General features: G+C 35.0%; 1 protein-coding gene across 3 annotated transcripts in view; it reads left to right on the forward strand.

Annotated features, from left to right (window-relative positions):
* SPIDR (scaffold protein involved in DNA repair) overlaps window positions 1-17,471 on the forward strand; it is a 198,365-nt gene that overhangs the window by 149,465 nt on the left and 31,429 nt on the right. For all 3 annotated transcript variants that reach the window (XM_070747729.1, XM_070747730.1, XM_070747731.1), the window contains exons 11-14: window positions 6,938-7,099; window positions 8,192-8,279; window positions 10,562-10,702; window positions 10,793-10,852. In XM_070747729.1, the coding sequence (XP_070603830.1) occupies window positions 6,938-7,099; window positions 8,192-8,279; window positions 10,562-10,702; window positions 10,793-10,852 (451 nt within the window). The remainder of the gene's footprint in view (window positions 1-6,937; window positions 7,100-8,191; window positions 8,280-10,561; window positions 10,703-10,792; window positions 10,853-17,471) is intronic.

Here is a 17,471-nt window from a genome sequence, read left to right on the forward strand (position 1 = left end):
TTTCTTCATATGAGAAAACTTCTCTGTAACAAATATATTTTCAAGTTGGTTGCAATTCTGACTAATTATTCAGGTTTTAGTTAGTGTGGCTTTGTGTTATGTGTGTTTTTTTTCTTATTAAAATACATTATGAAAGAACACACAACAGCCGAAACATTATTCTATGGAGGTGTGAGAATATTCTAGAACTGATAAGAAAGATGTTAGAACTAATATGACGTTTCTTTGCAGAAGAAGAATTACTTTTAGAATTCTAGTATTACAGGCTAGAAAAGAAAGGGCTTCTTTATTTTTATTTTTCAGTGCCTACATATCTGATTGCCTGATTCTGATTGTACGCCTGATAACGTGTGCCGTTGGTGGAGGGCTTTTGTTTGTATTAGAAAAATTCAGATAAATTAAATCCACATTGGGTGGAGCCTTGAGGGTTGCTGTTTGATTCTAAGCCACACCAGTTGAAGCTACTTGAGCTCCACCTCAAGACTTGACCAGACAGGTTGTTAAGATTGGAACTCTGTGGGCAACCTTGTGCTTGTTTTGATTAAAGGAGTGGAACACAAAGGTCTTGTTAAGAGTGCATGTGCCTCCTCATGCTTTGTCGCTTCCTGGGATGCACCTAGAGATAAGTTTTCCTTCAGGGAGCAATCATAATTGCCAGGCATAAATTTCAAGATCACTGCATTTTGGAAGAGCAAATGTCTTCATTGATTGCAGGCAATATGGACTCTACTCTTATTTTTCCTCTTTTCTTTTTAACCCTTCTCTATACTTCCATTAACTCATAAAATTAACAGAAGAGTGAACAGTTATTTCCTTTCCGTTTATTAAATGTATTCAGTTATTCTGTATTTTTGCTTTTACAGTATCTATCCAAAAGCAGTGTTCCCTCTAATTTTTTTTTTTGGGGGGGGGGGGGCGGAAAAGTATAGTGTCTGAGCGGCAGTCCCTTCGGGACTGGGCGGCACAGAAATAAACAAACAAACAAACAAACAAACAAATAAAAAACCCACCCTGTTTTGCCTCAGAGAATTTCAAAATAAAGTACTGCACTGTGTGTCTATAACAGTGAGCTCATAATAGGGCAACTCAATCAATATCAATATCAATCAATATCAAAATGCCACTTAAATAGTTGAGCTAGTTTCAAACTAGATTTTGATTTTCTTTCTCTCTTCCTTACTCCCATTCTTTTTCTTTCTCTCTTCCTTCCTCTCTTTTTTCTATCTGTTTCTCTCTCTTCCTCTCTTCCTCTCTCTCTCCTTCCCTCTCACTCTTTCCCTCTCGGCTTCTGGGCAGGTTTGGAAAACTCTGAGTTGATGATGATTTTTAAGTGAGCGATTGCTCATTGCTCAGCTTAGAGGGAACTATGTCCGAAAGTGTTATTACAAATATCTAATGTTACTTCCCCACCCCCCCTTTTGGGTCTTTCTGTTATACTGATATCTTCAGAAAAGCATTAAAAAACCCTGTCTATTTTATAGAATACATTTCAGCCTTAATCCTTTGGAACAGTGTAAATCATAAAAAACAAACCCGCCAACCTCATTTCCAAGTTTCAGGGCATATGTGTATAATTACTGATGAAAAAAGTAAATTTCTATCTTTCCCAAGAAGGGTGACTAATTAGGTGGGGGTATGATGGCATGATACCATTTCCATATAAACAGTGGGAAATGAATAAATACAAGCATTGCCAACACAATCTTAAAAAAATAGTGAAAAGTAATTGGCCTCACCTTCTCACTCCCCTGCCTCCAGCTCTTTTAGGGAATTAATGGAATATTCCCAAGCTTTGAAATGGGATTTTTATTGTTTTATCTGAATTACTTCTCACTGTACTTGATACACTTGCATCTATTTACCTCTGATACTCCAGGAACATCTACATGTTACAAATAGCCTTCCATATCAAAATCCACCGTCCTATTGCAAGCTTGAAATATTAAGAAGAGACCTAGTTTAGCATGCCAGATATGAAATGGTTTATTTATTCTTTTCATAACAACAACAACAACAACAACAGAGTCGGAAGGGACTTTGGACATTTTCTAGTCTAACCCCCTGTTTAAGCAGGAAACCCTACACTGCTTCAGACAAATGGTTATCCAACCTTTTCTTTAAAACTTCTAGTATTGGAACATTCACAACTTCTGGATGCAAGCTGTTCCACTGATTAATTGTTCTAACTGTCAGTAAATTTCTCCTTAGTTCTAAGTACTTCTCTCCTTGTTTAGTTTCCACCCATTGCTTCTTGTTCTATCCTCAGATGTTTTGGAGAATAGGTTGATTCCCTCTTCTTTGTGACAACCCCTGAGATATTGGAACACTGCTATCATGTCTCCCATGGTCCTTCTTTTCATTAAACTAGACATACCCAGTTCCTGCAAATGTTCTTCATGTTTTAGCCTCCAGTCCCCTAATTTGTTGCTTTTCTCTGCACTTTTTCTAGTGTCTCAACATCCTTTTTGCAAACCTAAAAAGGCGACCCAAACTGAATGCAGTATTCTAAGTGTATTATAAAATGGTATATATACCAAAACTGAATGCAGTATTACCAAGGCATTATAAAGTGGTATTAACACTTTGTGTGATCTTGATTCTATCCCTCTGTTAATGTAGCCAGCTGCTGCACACTGCTGGCTCATATTTAAATGGTTGTCCACTAGAACTCCAAGATCCCCCTCCCAGTTACTACTGTTGAGGAAGGTACCACATATAATGTACCTGTGCATTTTATTTTTCTTGCCTAAATGTAGAACCTTACTTTTTTCACCATTGAATTTTATTTTGTTTTGATAGCGCCCAATGTTCAAGTCTGTCACGATCCTTCTGTATCTTGAGACTATCTTCTGGTGATCTGGCTATTCCTGCCAGTTTGCATCATCTGCAAATTTGATGAGTTCTACATCTATCCTTTCATCCAAGTTATTGATGAAGATATTGAAGACTACTGGGCCTAAAACAGAGCCTTGGGGTACTCTACTGCATACATTCCTCCATGTAGATACAGTTCCATTGAGCGCTACATGCTGAGTGCAGTTGGTAGCCAGTCTTGAATCCATCTGGTGGTGTTGCTGTCCATTCCACATTTTTCTACTTTATCTAGTAGTAAGTTATGGTATACTTTGTCAAATGTCTTACTGAAGTCCAAGTCAACCGCATTCCTCTGGTTCATTAATTTTGTCACTTTGTCAAAGAATGCAATAAGATTAGTCAGGCATGATCTGTTTTTGACAAATCCATGTTGGCTTTTGGTTATTATTTTGTTTGCTTCTAGGTGTTTGTTAATTCATTGCTTGATTATCTTTTCCAAAATCTTTCCTGGTATTGAAGTCAGACTGATAGGTCTGTAGTTTCCTGGATTTGCCCCCCCCCCCCCCCGCTTTTTTTGAAGACAGGAACTACATCGGCTCTTTTCCAGTCCTCTGGCAGTTCCCCGGTGCTTCAAGATCTTTGAAAGATACAGTTCGGTGGTTCTGAGATCTCGTCTGCCAGTTCCTTCAGAACCTTGGGATGTAATCCATCTGGTCCCAGTGGGAGCAAAAGGGATGAACTTTCCCCTCTTGCTGGAATGAGGGAGCAGGTGGTGGAATTGTTCAGGGGGGAGGGAAATAGAATGGAAGGTTTGGGAAGTGTTGGAAACTAGTGGACACATAGAGAGCAAAGGTGATGAATCTCCAACTTTCCTCTCTCGCTGGAATGAGGGAGAAGATGGTGGTATTATTCAGAGTGGAGGGAAACAGAAAGGAAGGGTTGGAAACTGAGGTGGTGCGGTGGGTAGGGTGCAGTACTGCAGGCCACTAAAGCTGACTGCTAAATCTGCAGGTCAGCGGTTCAGATCTCATCACAGGCTCAAGGTTGACTCAGCCTTCCATCCTTCCAAGGTGGGTAAAATGAGGACGCGGATTGTGGGGGCAATATGCTGGCTCTGTTAAAAAAAAGTGCTATTGCTAACTTGTTGTAAGCCGCCCTGAGTCTAGAGAGAAGAGAGAAGGCATTGAAATCGAATAAATAAATAAATAAATAAATCCTCCGTGCAAATTAGTGAACACATAGAGAGCAAGAGGAAAGTTCCATGCAAACTAGAAGAAAAGTTCTTGCTCCTCTGATTGGCTGGCAGCAAAGTGTCCCATACGCCCAACACATAACCTGTGGTGTGCCTGACTGCCCCTACTTTTTTGCCACTTGTTTCATTAGTGCACATGGTATGGCGCTCACAATATTAAATGCTTGGCTTTGCTTGACAGCAGGGCTAATAAATTTACCTGCACACATGTGTTCACTGTTAACTATTGGTTTTAGATTCTCTGTACCCTATGTTCATTTTAAATGTTTATGTAGGAAATCTGTGATAATGCACAAGCATTACTTGTACAATTTCTTCCAATAGGCACATAGATTTATTGTTACAAGGAAAATCAGGTCAGAGGGAGGTAGGAATATTCTAATCTATGCTATTTTCCTTATCTCAGATAGCCTCTGCCTCTTGGCTCCTCCCAGTAAACCATGTGCCTTGAGTGTCTTGTTTACCTGTCTTTTCTCACACCCTCAGTTATATGTACTACACACCCAACTACACCTATAATAGTCTCTCTTTTTGTGTTTCGGCATATGCATATGATTTTGAAATAGTAATTGTGGAGAAGATCAGTTTTATCCCTGGACAATTTTCCACCTGCTTTATGTTCACCTATATTTGTTTTCGTAAATTTTCACGGGTATATGTATGTAGATTGTTCTGAGTTCGGGTTTTGCCCTGTGTAATATTTTGCATGTCTATGCGACGTTTCGGCGAAATCACATTCACCATCATCAGGCTATATAAATAGCCTTTTCACAAATGAAGACAGATATACTTATCGCAGGATAATGTTTCAACATCCAATCTTGTTTGGTTATCAGGATCAAAGGTTTAGTCGTGTGAGTTTTTGGATTCCTGCTGGAGCCAATCCTTGGGGAATTGAGAAAAAGAATAGTTGCTTAGAACTAATGAATTGCTTCTGTACGAACGGTTTTTTAATTTATTCAAATTTCTTCCTTTTTGGAGGGTGTGGGGAAATATTTCAGCTGTAGGATTGCGTAGGAGGGAATTCTGACAAAGTTCCAATATATGTAGAGATCACTCATATGGAGAAACGGATATATGCCAATTTAGGAAGTAGTAATTATTATAAATAAGAATTATGTATGAGTTCAAGTATCTCCACTACAAATTGAGCTCTGCAAGAGCTCACAGAAAAAGAAGAAATTACAAATGATTATTTATGAATTATATACACTAAAACGGTTTAAAAAGCAAATTTATGAATTGATTTAAGTGAAAAGCACTTAAATCAATTCATTAATTAAATCAATTCATAAATTGATTTATGGTCATAAAGTAAATCATTGCAGTTAGTAAGCAAATTGCAGTCAGTAAGTAAATCCAATTTCCCCATGCGATATTTTTCCCCAGTATGGAAAGGTTCTAAAGTATAGCCACGCAACTGCAGAACACTGTAGCTGGGAGCTCGTTACCAAGCACCTAAATTGCAATTTGTGAATATGCAGCTGGTGTGACATTATTGTGAAGACAGGTTGTATATCTTTTTCTGAGGTTATTTTAACCTTGAACTATTATTAAGCAGATGGTCATAAGTGAAGCACTTACATGAGCAGCATTTCATCCATTTAGATGCCTGAATATCAATATATTAAATTTTTAAAATGTTAAAAAATAACAGCCTGTTAATTTTTTTTATTATAAATAAAATAGTTGAAAGATTTCAAACCATAAAAATTTGATCAGCATATTTACTTTCTGCCAATCAATTTGATAATTACACTTTGCATCTAATTGTTTTCCTAAATATATTTCAAAGTCAGATGCATTTCTAACATGAAGCCAGATCATCTCCATCTGCAATAGTGTAGACTCTGCTCTAAGCTGTGTTCATAACAGAACAGAATAATAGAAGGGAAGAATCGTGATCGTCTTTTAGTCCAACTCCCTGCTTAGGCAGGAAGCTCTAAATTATTTCCGACAAATGTTTGTCCAATTTCTTCTTAAACATTTCCAGTGTTGGAGTATCCACAATTTCTTGAGGCAAGTTGTTCCACTGATTAATTGTTCTAACTGTAACTGTCAGGAAATTTCTCCTTACAGTTGTTCTAGATTGGTTCTCACCTTCATCATTAGTTTCCATCCATTGGAATCCATTGGTGATAATTGGGACCAAGAGGAAAGGCATTTATTGTGGTGACCAAATTTAATATAATATTAAATTTGGTCACCACAATAAATGCCTTTCCCCTTGGTCCCAATTATCATTAATAATAAGTAATTAATAATTACTTACTGATAATATTTCTATTGCTCCTAAGCTTCACCTGACTTACATGCAATATAAGCAACACTTGCATCTTACCTGCTTATTGGTTACATTGCAGGTAACCTTAGTTAGCTTAAATTATTTCTTTGGTGGCTTTAATGTTCACAATAAATTGGTAGTAGAACATAAATCTACAAAATAAGCTATGAGAAATACTATTGAATAGGAGACTTCTAGTGTATTATGTCCAGTTTAATTGAATTTTTCAGGTAAGAAATTCTTTATTATTCTCTTTTTGCTGCTTCTCTTAAAGTTGACACCACAGAAAGGCAATTTGACAGGTGACATTGTGTTGTACTTTACAATTTCCCAAATCTTTAGTCATTGGCCATAGTAGCCAAGATTCATGTAAATGATTGCTGAAAATATCTTATGTAATTCTCCTTTTAAAAACTGAAATACTTAATACGGCTGTTGATTACCAGTTGCTAAGTATTCCAGTTACATTAGAATTTACGAAGTCTTAAAGTAAAAGTAAAATTTCTCTCCTAGATTTCTTCCCCCCAATGATCAAAGTATAGAAATAGTGTGTTGCTAATGAGATGACATTTATATACTCTGTGTAGGTTATGTCTGCTGGTTCAGGACATCTATGGAATATTTAGTGAAATACAGCTTCCTGTTCTATGTTCCTCTTCACAACAGATAGAAAAATATAGGAAAAAATGGGAAGGAAAATGCTGCTGTGTTTCTAGATTGAGAATTTTGCGAAGAGTTACCAGGGGAAGGTAAGAAACGTCATAGTAGGTTTTTTTGCATCTTAAGGTGGAGAGGCACCAGAAAACCAACAATTCTCCTATAGTCCTACTACCATAGCTCAATGAATTTGAATAACATTGTACTTAATTGTTAGGGGGGGAAATTACTGTGCTCTTAAGTTGAAAAGTTTTATTACCATGGAACGAATTCCTTGGCCCTTGTTGCTATTGTACACTTCATTATTTTTCTACTGTTTTTGAGAATGGATTATTAGAATGCCATACAGTCATTGCTAAAGCAACTGGATTAATTCTATGTAAAGCAATATCTTTGTTTCCTGACATCCTTTCCAGTTATTGTGCTGATTCATGCATGATTACCTTTCTTCTCAATGTTAACCTGAATACTTTACAGCTGTTTAACAGAAGGTGACTAATGAGAGATTATAATAAAAGAAGAAAAAGAGAACAGTGTGCTAAATTTTATCATGTAAGATGTTCTGTGTTTTTTGTGCTATACATTTTATTTGTGTAGGAAAAGAACTAAAAACACAATAATTTAAATAAAAATGTTTCTACTGGCAGTAGATGTTATAATTTCATTGAAATTAGCATACAGTATTTGGTTTCAATGTGCACCACAGGAAAAAAAAGACATATATCAAAAGTAATTTTACTTTGATATCATTCCTAAAAAAATTAAACATATCATTAATTTGTTATGTTGGATTATCTGTAAAACTTTCTTCAGATTAGTTTTGCATTTTCCACTGCTTCCTTTATAACTTAACATATTTTACATCTTTTCTGTTTTTCATATTTAAATTACAGGCTTTGCATTGTATTTTAATTCTACATATATTGGGATTCTCATAGACACATAGCATTCCATCTAGAATGGCTTCTGTATCAATGTATTATGAAATTTATTTTACTGGTAGTAGTAGTACAAGATTCCATTGTAATTCAAAATAATTAAAATACAGATGCAGTATTTTAAAATGCAGATGCAGCAAAAATAAGAAAAACTATTTTGATAGTATGTTTCTAATGATTAAACTTTTATTGTATATATTCACATAGATTTTATCATAGTTGTCCTTTGCTTACTTGTTTTGACAGAACTTTAGGGCTTTTTAGTCTGATTGACAGTCTATGGCCACCATTATCACCTCTTCAAGTTCCCGGCAAAAGACAAGGAAATAAAGCAGTAAGATACTTTTAAACTTGGTTTTTTTCCTTTCAAAATAATCATATAAATAAAATTCCCTTAATAAATTATTCTCTCAATTCCCTCATTTACACTTTAAACATTGTATTTTCCTCCCTTAAGATAATGTCACCAAGAATTATTGATCCAGGTTATTGGGTAATGTGTAACAAAAATATTATATTCTTTGTTCTATGAGAATGTATTTAAATTTAAAAGCAAAGTGTCCTAAAAATTGAGATTCCTGAAGAAAATTAAAAATAAAATGTTCAGTATAATTACATACAAAGTTCCAAATTAATTTGATTTAACCTAGGTTCATTTTAAAATCTTCAAAGAGTAGCAACCATCATTATTTAGTCACAATCTTATATACAATCAGAGCTGATTTGAAGATTATATATGAAGGAGATAAACTTCTATAATAGAATATGCATGCTAAAACAGTGCTGTTAGCTGTAAAAATTGGATAATATGAAGTAAATAAAATTTATACAAAATTTGCAGTAATTATCATAGTTCGTTGTTGTGTAAAATTTGACAATAATGAGATTCTGAGGTTTTGTTGTACTGATTTATAACTATTGCAGTTTGAGAGAGAAAGATAGCTAAGTATATTCTAGCATGGAAGATGCATTTTCTGCTACAAAAGCAAATTCAAAATGATATTAAGGCAAACTCAGTAGTGGGCAGCAGTTGGTGCACTCAAGTGCTCCTTTGCGGTAGGAAATTCCGGGATGCGTTTGCAGCTGCACGCTCCTGACATGCCCCGTGTGAGATTTGGCTTCTGCGCATGTGTAGCAAGCAAAATGTTATGTGAGGACGCTCGCACGAGCGAGATTTGTAACTTTTGCCAATTCTTTGCTTCTGTGCATGTGCAGAAGCAAAAATATCAGCAAAAATTGCCAAAATCTCGCTCAAGTCAATGTCCTCGTATGAGATTTCGTTTGCTACATATGCGCAGAAGCCAAATCATGCACCGTGACGGCCTTGGAGGGCGCACTGGTAGGAGGTAAGACGAGTGGCCCTTCACTGGGCAAACTAGAATATTCTTGTAGTTAATACTGAAATCAATTTTTCTCAAATATAGCATAGAAATAACCATATTTTAACTGTTGCTTGTTTTGTAGAAGTAGATAAGATCAATGTTGCATAGATTTTGCATATTCAATTTGCAAGGAGATTTTTCTGTGCCTCTTAGGAAATAATTTCAACCTCTTTCTCTCCCCCCTCTTCCTCTCTCTCTCCTTCTCTTCTTCCCCCCCTCTTTCTCCCTCTATTATTTAAGGTTCCTACTTAATTATAACTTCAGTGTGGGAGGGACTTTAGAGAATATTAAACCCCAGATTAAAATATGTTGATGTTTATGCTCTTTGTGTAAAATTTAAAGAAGTCATGCAGGAATTGAATAATGGAACAGGCAGAGGTATGGTTCAATTTGGTGCAAAAGTTAAGGTACCAGGCGTTGTTCTCCTCTCTTAGCAGTGGAAGACATACACGTTTAAGGGGTTCCATCCTGTCCCTGTGGGTGCAGTCCTTCCAAAACTGTCATTCTGTCACTGCTATGTTTCCCTTCCTATTGTTAGTATGCTAGCTGTGTTCTGAACAGCATGGGAGAAACCCAAAAATGTTCCTTCACCAGCATAAAGTTGGTGAAGCCCCAGCCCCGGGTTACTGCTGTGGGGAATTCACCACCAAAGCTGAATTGGATTAATGTAGCGTAAACCCGTTTTCTGGCCCTTCATAAATCAATCTTTCTTTGAAAGCTCTTTCCAATCATTCCGCCCATCTGCACAACACCCACTTCTGCATTCTGTCAGGAATCATGCCTTGTGCAACATAAAAAGTACTAATATTGATACAAGGGGCAATAAAATATTTATTGTTGGTTTCACCCTCATGTTTAATATTCTAAATGACAAAGTATGTGAATAAATGAAAATATTAGAATCCCATTTGGCCAGTATTATAGCAAAAGCAATTTCTACGATTTGTTGCTTTGTGCTTAGCTATATTCATTTGTGTCATACTCAGAAGAAAGCGTACATGAAATATTTCTGATTTTGCAAGATGATTGACATTGGAGTTTTTGTCTGCTAATTGTCTCTATAATTTATTTATTTATTATTTATTTATTAGATTTGTATGCCGCCCCTCTCCATAGACTCGGGGCGGCTCACAACAGCAATAAAACAATTCATGACTCTTCTCACTTATTTAGAAAGGCTAAATTAATTTAGTACTGAACATCCATTTATTAAATGACTTTTTATTATTTTCAGCACATTTCTGCTAATCAGCTTCCTCCAAGTTTCTGTTACATTCTTGCTACTTCTGCTGATTACATTGATGCAGATGAAACGGAACAATTGTCAAATTTATACTTTCCTCCAGCTGTTCATAGTCTCCAGGAAATTTACCAGGTATTTTTTGCCCTAAAAAATTTACAATTAGTAAAGTAATCAATCAGTAATAGTTTGGAATTCAATTCCAAATTTTAATTGTTTTTTCAGATGGGTGATTTACCTCAGCGTTGCAGTTTTTGGGCATATGTTATATATCGAAGACTGCAGGTATTGTTTTATGTAAATATTCTTTTTTTATATATCAACATGTTATCTTTAATTATTATTGCATTTATGTTCTGGATTTAAGAGCTCAGTGTGTGCATATAGGAATCTCCCTTTATTTTATTTGCACAAAACCTTGTGAGATAGGTTGAGCTAAAAGGAAGTGACTAGATCGAAATCACTCACTTTGGTAAAACAGATTCCTGAATCTCATTCTTGTTATCCCAATCCAAAATTAAACCACTAAATATGTTGTCAGTCTAATGAGACTCTTTTCGTTTGCTAGAGTATTCTTTGCATTTGGTAATAGTAGAATTTCTTCTTCAGAAATATAGGAGCCATTTTCTACATTGAAACTGTTTTGTAGTAAATGAATTATATGTGTCTTCAATTCATTTCTTTGCAATTGTATAAACAAAGGCTTTTTGCTCTTGTTATCATAAACAAACATGTTCATTGGTCCTATTCAGTAACAGTTCAGTTCTCCTTATCGCAGTTAGTTTGCAAGAAGATTGTTGACATGCTCTCATAATTCCAATTACGCTCAACAGTTCAAAAAAATGGCCAACGCAATTTGTTAAATGAGGGGACCTTGGTGCTCTCTGAGCTTGGTTGTTGTTGTTTTGCAGATGTTCATTATCCAAACTGGCACTGCTAATACTGATGTTACCTAGGTTAGGTAATTAAATGTCTGCAAGATATCAATCAAGGTCAGAGACCACTAAGCACTTCTCATTTAAACCCTGAGCTACAAATACAGTGGTACCTCTACTTACGAACTTAATTCATTCCGTGACCAGGTTCTTAAGTAGAAAGGTTTGAAAGAAGAAGCCATTTTTCCCATAGGAATCAATGTAGAAGCAAATAATGTGTGTGATTGGGGAAACCACAGGGAAGGTGGAGGCCCTGTTTCCTCCTAGGAGATTTCTAGAGAGGCCCCACAGAGGCTTCTCCCCATCTTTTCCGGCCCTGTTTCCTCCCAGGAGATTCCTAGAGAGGCCCCACGGAGGTTTCTCCCTGCCTTTTCCAGTTACAGTTTCGGAGGCTCGGGTTTGTAAGTGGAAAATGGTTCTTGAGAAGAGGCAAAAAAATCTTGAACACCCGGTTCTTATCTAGAAAAGTTCATAAGTAGAGGTGTTCTTAGGTAGAGGTACCACTGTACTCTCCTTTATTGGTACAATTCCTTAAAGCCTGATGGATCCTTAAGAATTTCATTAAAAGGTTTCCATCTTTATAGTTGTCTGATTGTTATTCTGTCTTTCCTCTAAAAGCTTAAGATTTACATGGGGATTTCCTTGCCTTTTATCTCAGGAGCAACACCCTCATGAAGTGGGCTCAGGGAAAATAACTGGCCCAAATTTACCCAGTTGGTTCCCATGAATATGGACAAATGTGAACTTTGTTGCTTCCAGTCCTTCATATTGGCTGTCTAATTATTAAATCAAATTACTAGATTATATAATGCCAGTACATTCATATTAAAATTTAAAAAATCATTTTAGAGAAGTTATTTACAATAAATAAATAAAGTTATTTGCAATAAAGTAAAAACAGTATTATGATACTAAAGAAATAATATGTTATATCTAAAATAATCTTACTCATTTAGACTGTGAATAATATAAATAACTCCACTTACAAAAAGTTTTGTGTACACAGTGCCAGAAAGAAGATTTTGATTGAACTGGAACTATTGCATTCACCAGAAACTACTCTGAAAAATACAAAGATGACACCAAATGCATATTTATACATTGAAAATATTACATAATTAGATGAGAGATGACTAAGTGTATAAATCTAGAAACTGCAGTAAAAACTGAATTTATCTGCGTAGATTTCATTTGCCACTCCTTTTGCCATTTATAATTCAGATGGTTAACACTTTATTTTTGCCTTCTTCTTTCCATGCTATCTTCCTAAGATTTCTAACATTTTCTTTCGCTAAACATTTTATATGGGCTTGTGGGCAGCTGTTGGAGTTTACTTCTCATCACAGCTAGAAATTACTCCATCAAAACCTATATGACATACCTGGTTGAATTGCATTCCAGAGATTTTAATTGGATATCGCATTAAAATGAAACATGAAATCTTCCATAAAACGACACATGGGAGACACTAATAGTTCAAGTCTTATAAAATGTTGTTTGTTTTAGTTACTACAATCTAATACTATTATCAGTCATTAAAAGACAACTTAAACATTAGGTTACTTTTAAGCAATAAAGTATATTTTACTTAGTAAGTGAAATAATGGTTGTCTTAGCTTTTACAGAATCAGTGATAGTTAATTGAGTTCTTTTAACAGAAAGAAAGAAAATTGCCTTCTCAAGCATTGCTCCAGACACTTTGGGTTCTTGCATAATTTGTATGCCTCCTGGTTACATCTGCTTCATGTTTGGAAGTCTTTAATACAAGACACCAGCAAGGTCTGTTGAAATTAGCGGTACATCTGGGAAATCCTCAGTCCCCACAGCTAAGCATGTTCATGATGGCTGTTTTATCCCTAAGCTTCAGCTTTGCCAATAGGATATTAGGAAAAGGAAAAATAGGCTGTTCAAAAGTGACTTTTCTACATTTACATTATTGTAAAGTAGAGGGAGTTTAAACAAACATTTATTTTTAATTTAAGGCAACATTTAAGACAATTTATATGCCATCCCCAATGTTTTTCATTTCCTGAAACCATCTCTCTTCCTCCGCCTTTAAAAGATACTGTCCCATCAACAGCAGGATGTATATATAAAGTCTATAGGACTGTGCTCCAATTAACTATTAAACTGTACTATAATTCACAGAAATTTGTGAGATGATAAATTAGTTTATATTGGCTTGAAGAACTGCTCAAGGGACTAATAATGCCTTTTTATAAGTCTGATTCTTTCACAACAAGCCCATAATATGGATAAAAAAGCATTAACCGTTTCATGTAGATATTAGGTGGCTTTAAAGTTCTGGTGCACCAAATGTCATAATAGATCTATATTCTTTTTGAGATATAGTAATTAAAATTATATTCTAAATTTGATAATAAAATAAATGTCTTTAACCCAGAGGGATGTAGTCTATGTAGTCAGTGACTCACTCTGAACTGTCCATAGAAGAGTAGTTGGGCAAGATCCAGAATATACAATTACAGTGATATCTCTACTTAAGAATGCCTCTACTTAAGAACTTTTCTAGATAAGAACTGGGTGTTCAAGATTTTTTTGCCTCTACTTAAGAACCATTTTCTACTTAAAAACCCAAACCCGGAAAAATTTTCCAGAAAATTTGAGAGCGGCACAAAGGCCTGGCCAGTTTCCTGCCATCCTCCCTGGGTTTCTCTCTGGCACAGTGTATGGGAGGCAACCTCCCGCCGGATATATGGGAGGCACGTGCTCCTCCTCGCCGCCTCAGAGTTCCTCTTTTTTTTTAAGCCTTACAGTTGGATTTTTAAAATTCCTCTCACCTCACCTTCTTCCTTTGGCAGTGACTCTCCTCCTCCTCCTTCCTCCTCCTCCTCCCACCCAAATTCCAAACTTTTATTTCTTTCCTAGTAGGTTTGCATGCATTATTTGCTTTTACACTGATTCCTATGGGAAAAACTGCTTCTACTTAAGAACGGTTCTACTTAAGAACCTGGTCACAGAATGAAGTTCTTAAGTAGAGGTACCGCTGTACTTCCAATTTTTGATAATCCACTTTCAGAATTACATTAACCACTCAGGAATATTCAGATTTTTCTGTTTGAGTGGAACAGAGAAAAAAATATGTATTTTGGGAGGGGAGGGTGTTATTAAAAATTCCACAACGCTGCCACAGAATTTTGTACACTTCTGTTATATTCTCCTTATTCCAAATCTTTTATAACCATAATCCCAATCATTAGATTAAATCTTCATGAGAAATCCAGCTATAATAATGTGTTTATATTCATTCTCATACTTTCTGGGATTACTGGGCACAAATAAAACATGTATGCTTCTGTCTGATAATTTTATTCATTTTAAACTATCCAATGCAGAGCAGATGGGCAGTTCAAAATGAGGTGAGAGATAGATAGATAGATAGATAGATAGATAGATAGATAGATAGATAGATAGATAGATAGATAGAGTTAACCCCAGAGTTGCCGAGAGGTAAAATTTGCCAAGAATAACTAGTGCAGGACACTAAGAAAATAATTCATTTCAATTAAATAAGCAACTGATGAATGTTAAAATTAAATGAAAGTTACTTGTGTCTGAACATAGCTACATATTAGTCTTGGTTATGATTAAGCCCTACTGTATTCCAGTATAATCCACTGAACAGCTGGTGGGCACCACTGATTGTAAGCAGTAGAGCTCCCTATTAGGATTTTTTTCATCATCTCAGGTGGCCATACAAAAAGTTGTTGCAAGCTTAGGAGAAGACTAGAATCATATAATAACACTGTTGATTTGTAGTACAGCTTTTCAAATGTATGGTCTTTCTTTAGTTTCTCTGATCCTATGTTCTCAGTTTCCACAAATTAAAAGCATAGCCTTTGTACTAGAAACATCCCAGGTGATTTTGTTTCACATGAGCATTAATTTTGTTTTAATTAGTATGATTTTTTTTTAAACGAGAATTCTGCAACTGAATAGCAGTGTTAGTTCAAATATTTAATTGTGGGTAGTGTTTTATAGTAGTCACTTAACTCTTCTTTATCAGCATCTTCAAAATGGAAAAAAGATACATTACTGGGAATGAGGTCCAGAAATTAGGAAAATGCAAGGGAGCTCACCTAGGTTAACTGTTCAAGAAATAAAATGTTAGGGCTGGAACTTGTTTACTAGTTCAATGTCTGCTACCAAGGATGTGTCCTTCATACAAGCCTACTATATCAAAAAATATGAGGGAAAGACCTTGGTTCAGTTTAAAAAATTTTGCAGACTAATTCATTCCAGGAAAAATAATCTTTTCTGACTATATTTTGTGTGTAAGAGTCAAATCTCCTTTTGTCATCTTTTTAAATCAGAACTCCTCCAGAGAGCTAGTGGAGCTAAAATTCCTCAGTTCTTTCTCTGAATTGGGAAATGGAAATATTGTCTTTTTATTATTACTATTCAAACTAAGTATTATGGTACGAAAGGACAATGAGGAAATATATTCCATCTGGGCTCGGGGAACAGTACTGTCACATAACTCAATCCTGCTGCTGTTTGTCTGTTCTGTCCTTTTTGTTCAGAACAAATTGACACACATACAGGAAGATGATGGTTTTTAAATGATTTATTGTTATTTGCTTTCTGGCTGACAGTCTTGTTGGTCAGAATCTAAAGGTTAGTAATTCAGTTTTCCAGGGTTTCTGCTTTATGTCTTTAAAAAGTATAATTAAAATTCAATTTTCATTTAACAATTAAAATGAGAACAGCAGCAAAACAAGATTGAAAAATTATACATTGCAGCTTATTAACCTTTTTTGTCACTCATATTTTCCAGTGGGTTTTTTTTTGAAACCATAAATAAAATGAATATAGAATTATTTCAAAAATAAAATGCAAATATCAGATTAAAGCTCTAACATTTTACTAATGTTTTCCTGTTGCTGTTTTCTAATTAATTTATAGGGTAAATTGTGACTCTTGAAATTGTGGGGTGGGAGAGTGTTTAACTATTGTCTTTATCAATTGTATATGGCTTGTTATGCCCTTTGCTAAAAGAGCATTATAAATAAACATTAAAAATTTTATATTCTTGATTCTGAAGCGATACGGTATTTATAGAAATTTGTTAATGAAAAAGTTTCACAGTGACATTTTAAGACTAATTTAATTGTTGTGTCTACAGATGATGATGTTACGATAAGTGGGAGTATCCTTAGTTCTATGATAAGCGGAAGTATCTGTATAGTTGGGTGCATGCCAATAAAATTCCAAATAGTTCTCTTAAACTTTTAACTCCTTGAAAGGGCCATTTGGTTCTGTTGAAATGGGTGAATTATGGCAGAAGTACTGAGAAGAAAAGGGAGATCGTGATCCTGCTCACTTGTCATTATTTTAAATTCAACTGCAGCATCACTATTTCAATTTAAACATTCTCATTTTATAGATATTTGATAACACCTTTTGGTACACCACATGCCTTTAATAGTTGTTTCTTTTATTTCTGAGATGGCCTACTTTTGGAAGAGTGTGAAGTATTTTCTATGAAAATCTTGAATAATGACAAAAATGTCAAATGATAAAAATTGAACAAAATTTTAATCTGAAGTTATTCTGCAGTACCTTCAAGAATTGATACTTTTCTGTATTTATATTCACTATTTAATAGTAAAATTTTTAGTACAAAACTGAAACCCTTTGAATATAGAAGGAGGCAAACAATTTCATTATGAGATCATTTGTTTTGATGACCTTTATCTTCTGCTGAATATATTTATCTTCCTGTCCCAAATAGGATATTTATGTTGCTAGAATTTATATTTCTGTTTCTCCTGCTACCTTTTATGAATCATTTAGTTTGTATGCATCCTTGAAAAATGTCGAAATTTATCCAGGAAGAAAACATCCATGTTTATATCTATAGAGTTTCTACCAAGAAAATGGAGCACATTACACAATATAGGAATAATGTTTCTGGTATTTTCTTTATTCAAAGAAAAAAAACACAT

The sequence above is a fragment of the Erythrolamprus reginae genome, chromosome 3, assembly GCF_031021105.1.
Source record: "Erythrolamprus reginae isolate rEryReg1 chromosome 3, rEryReg1.hap1, whole genome shotgun sequence".
In the NCBI taxonomy this organism is placed as follows: domain Eukaryota; kingdom Metazoa; phylum Chordata; class Lepidosauria; order Squamata; family Dipsadidae; genus Erythrolamprus; species Erythrolamprus reginae.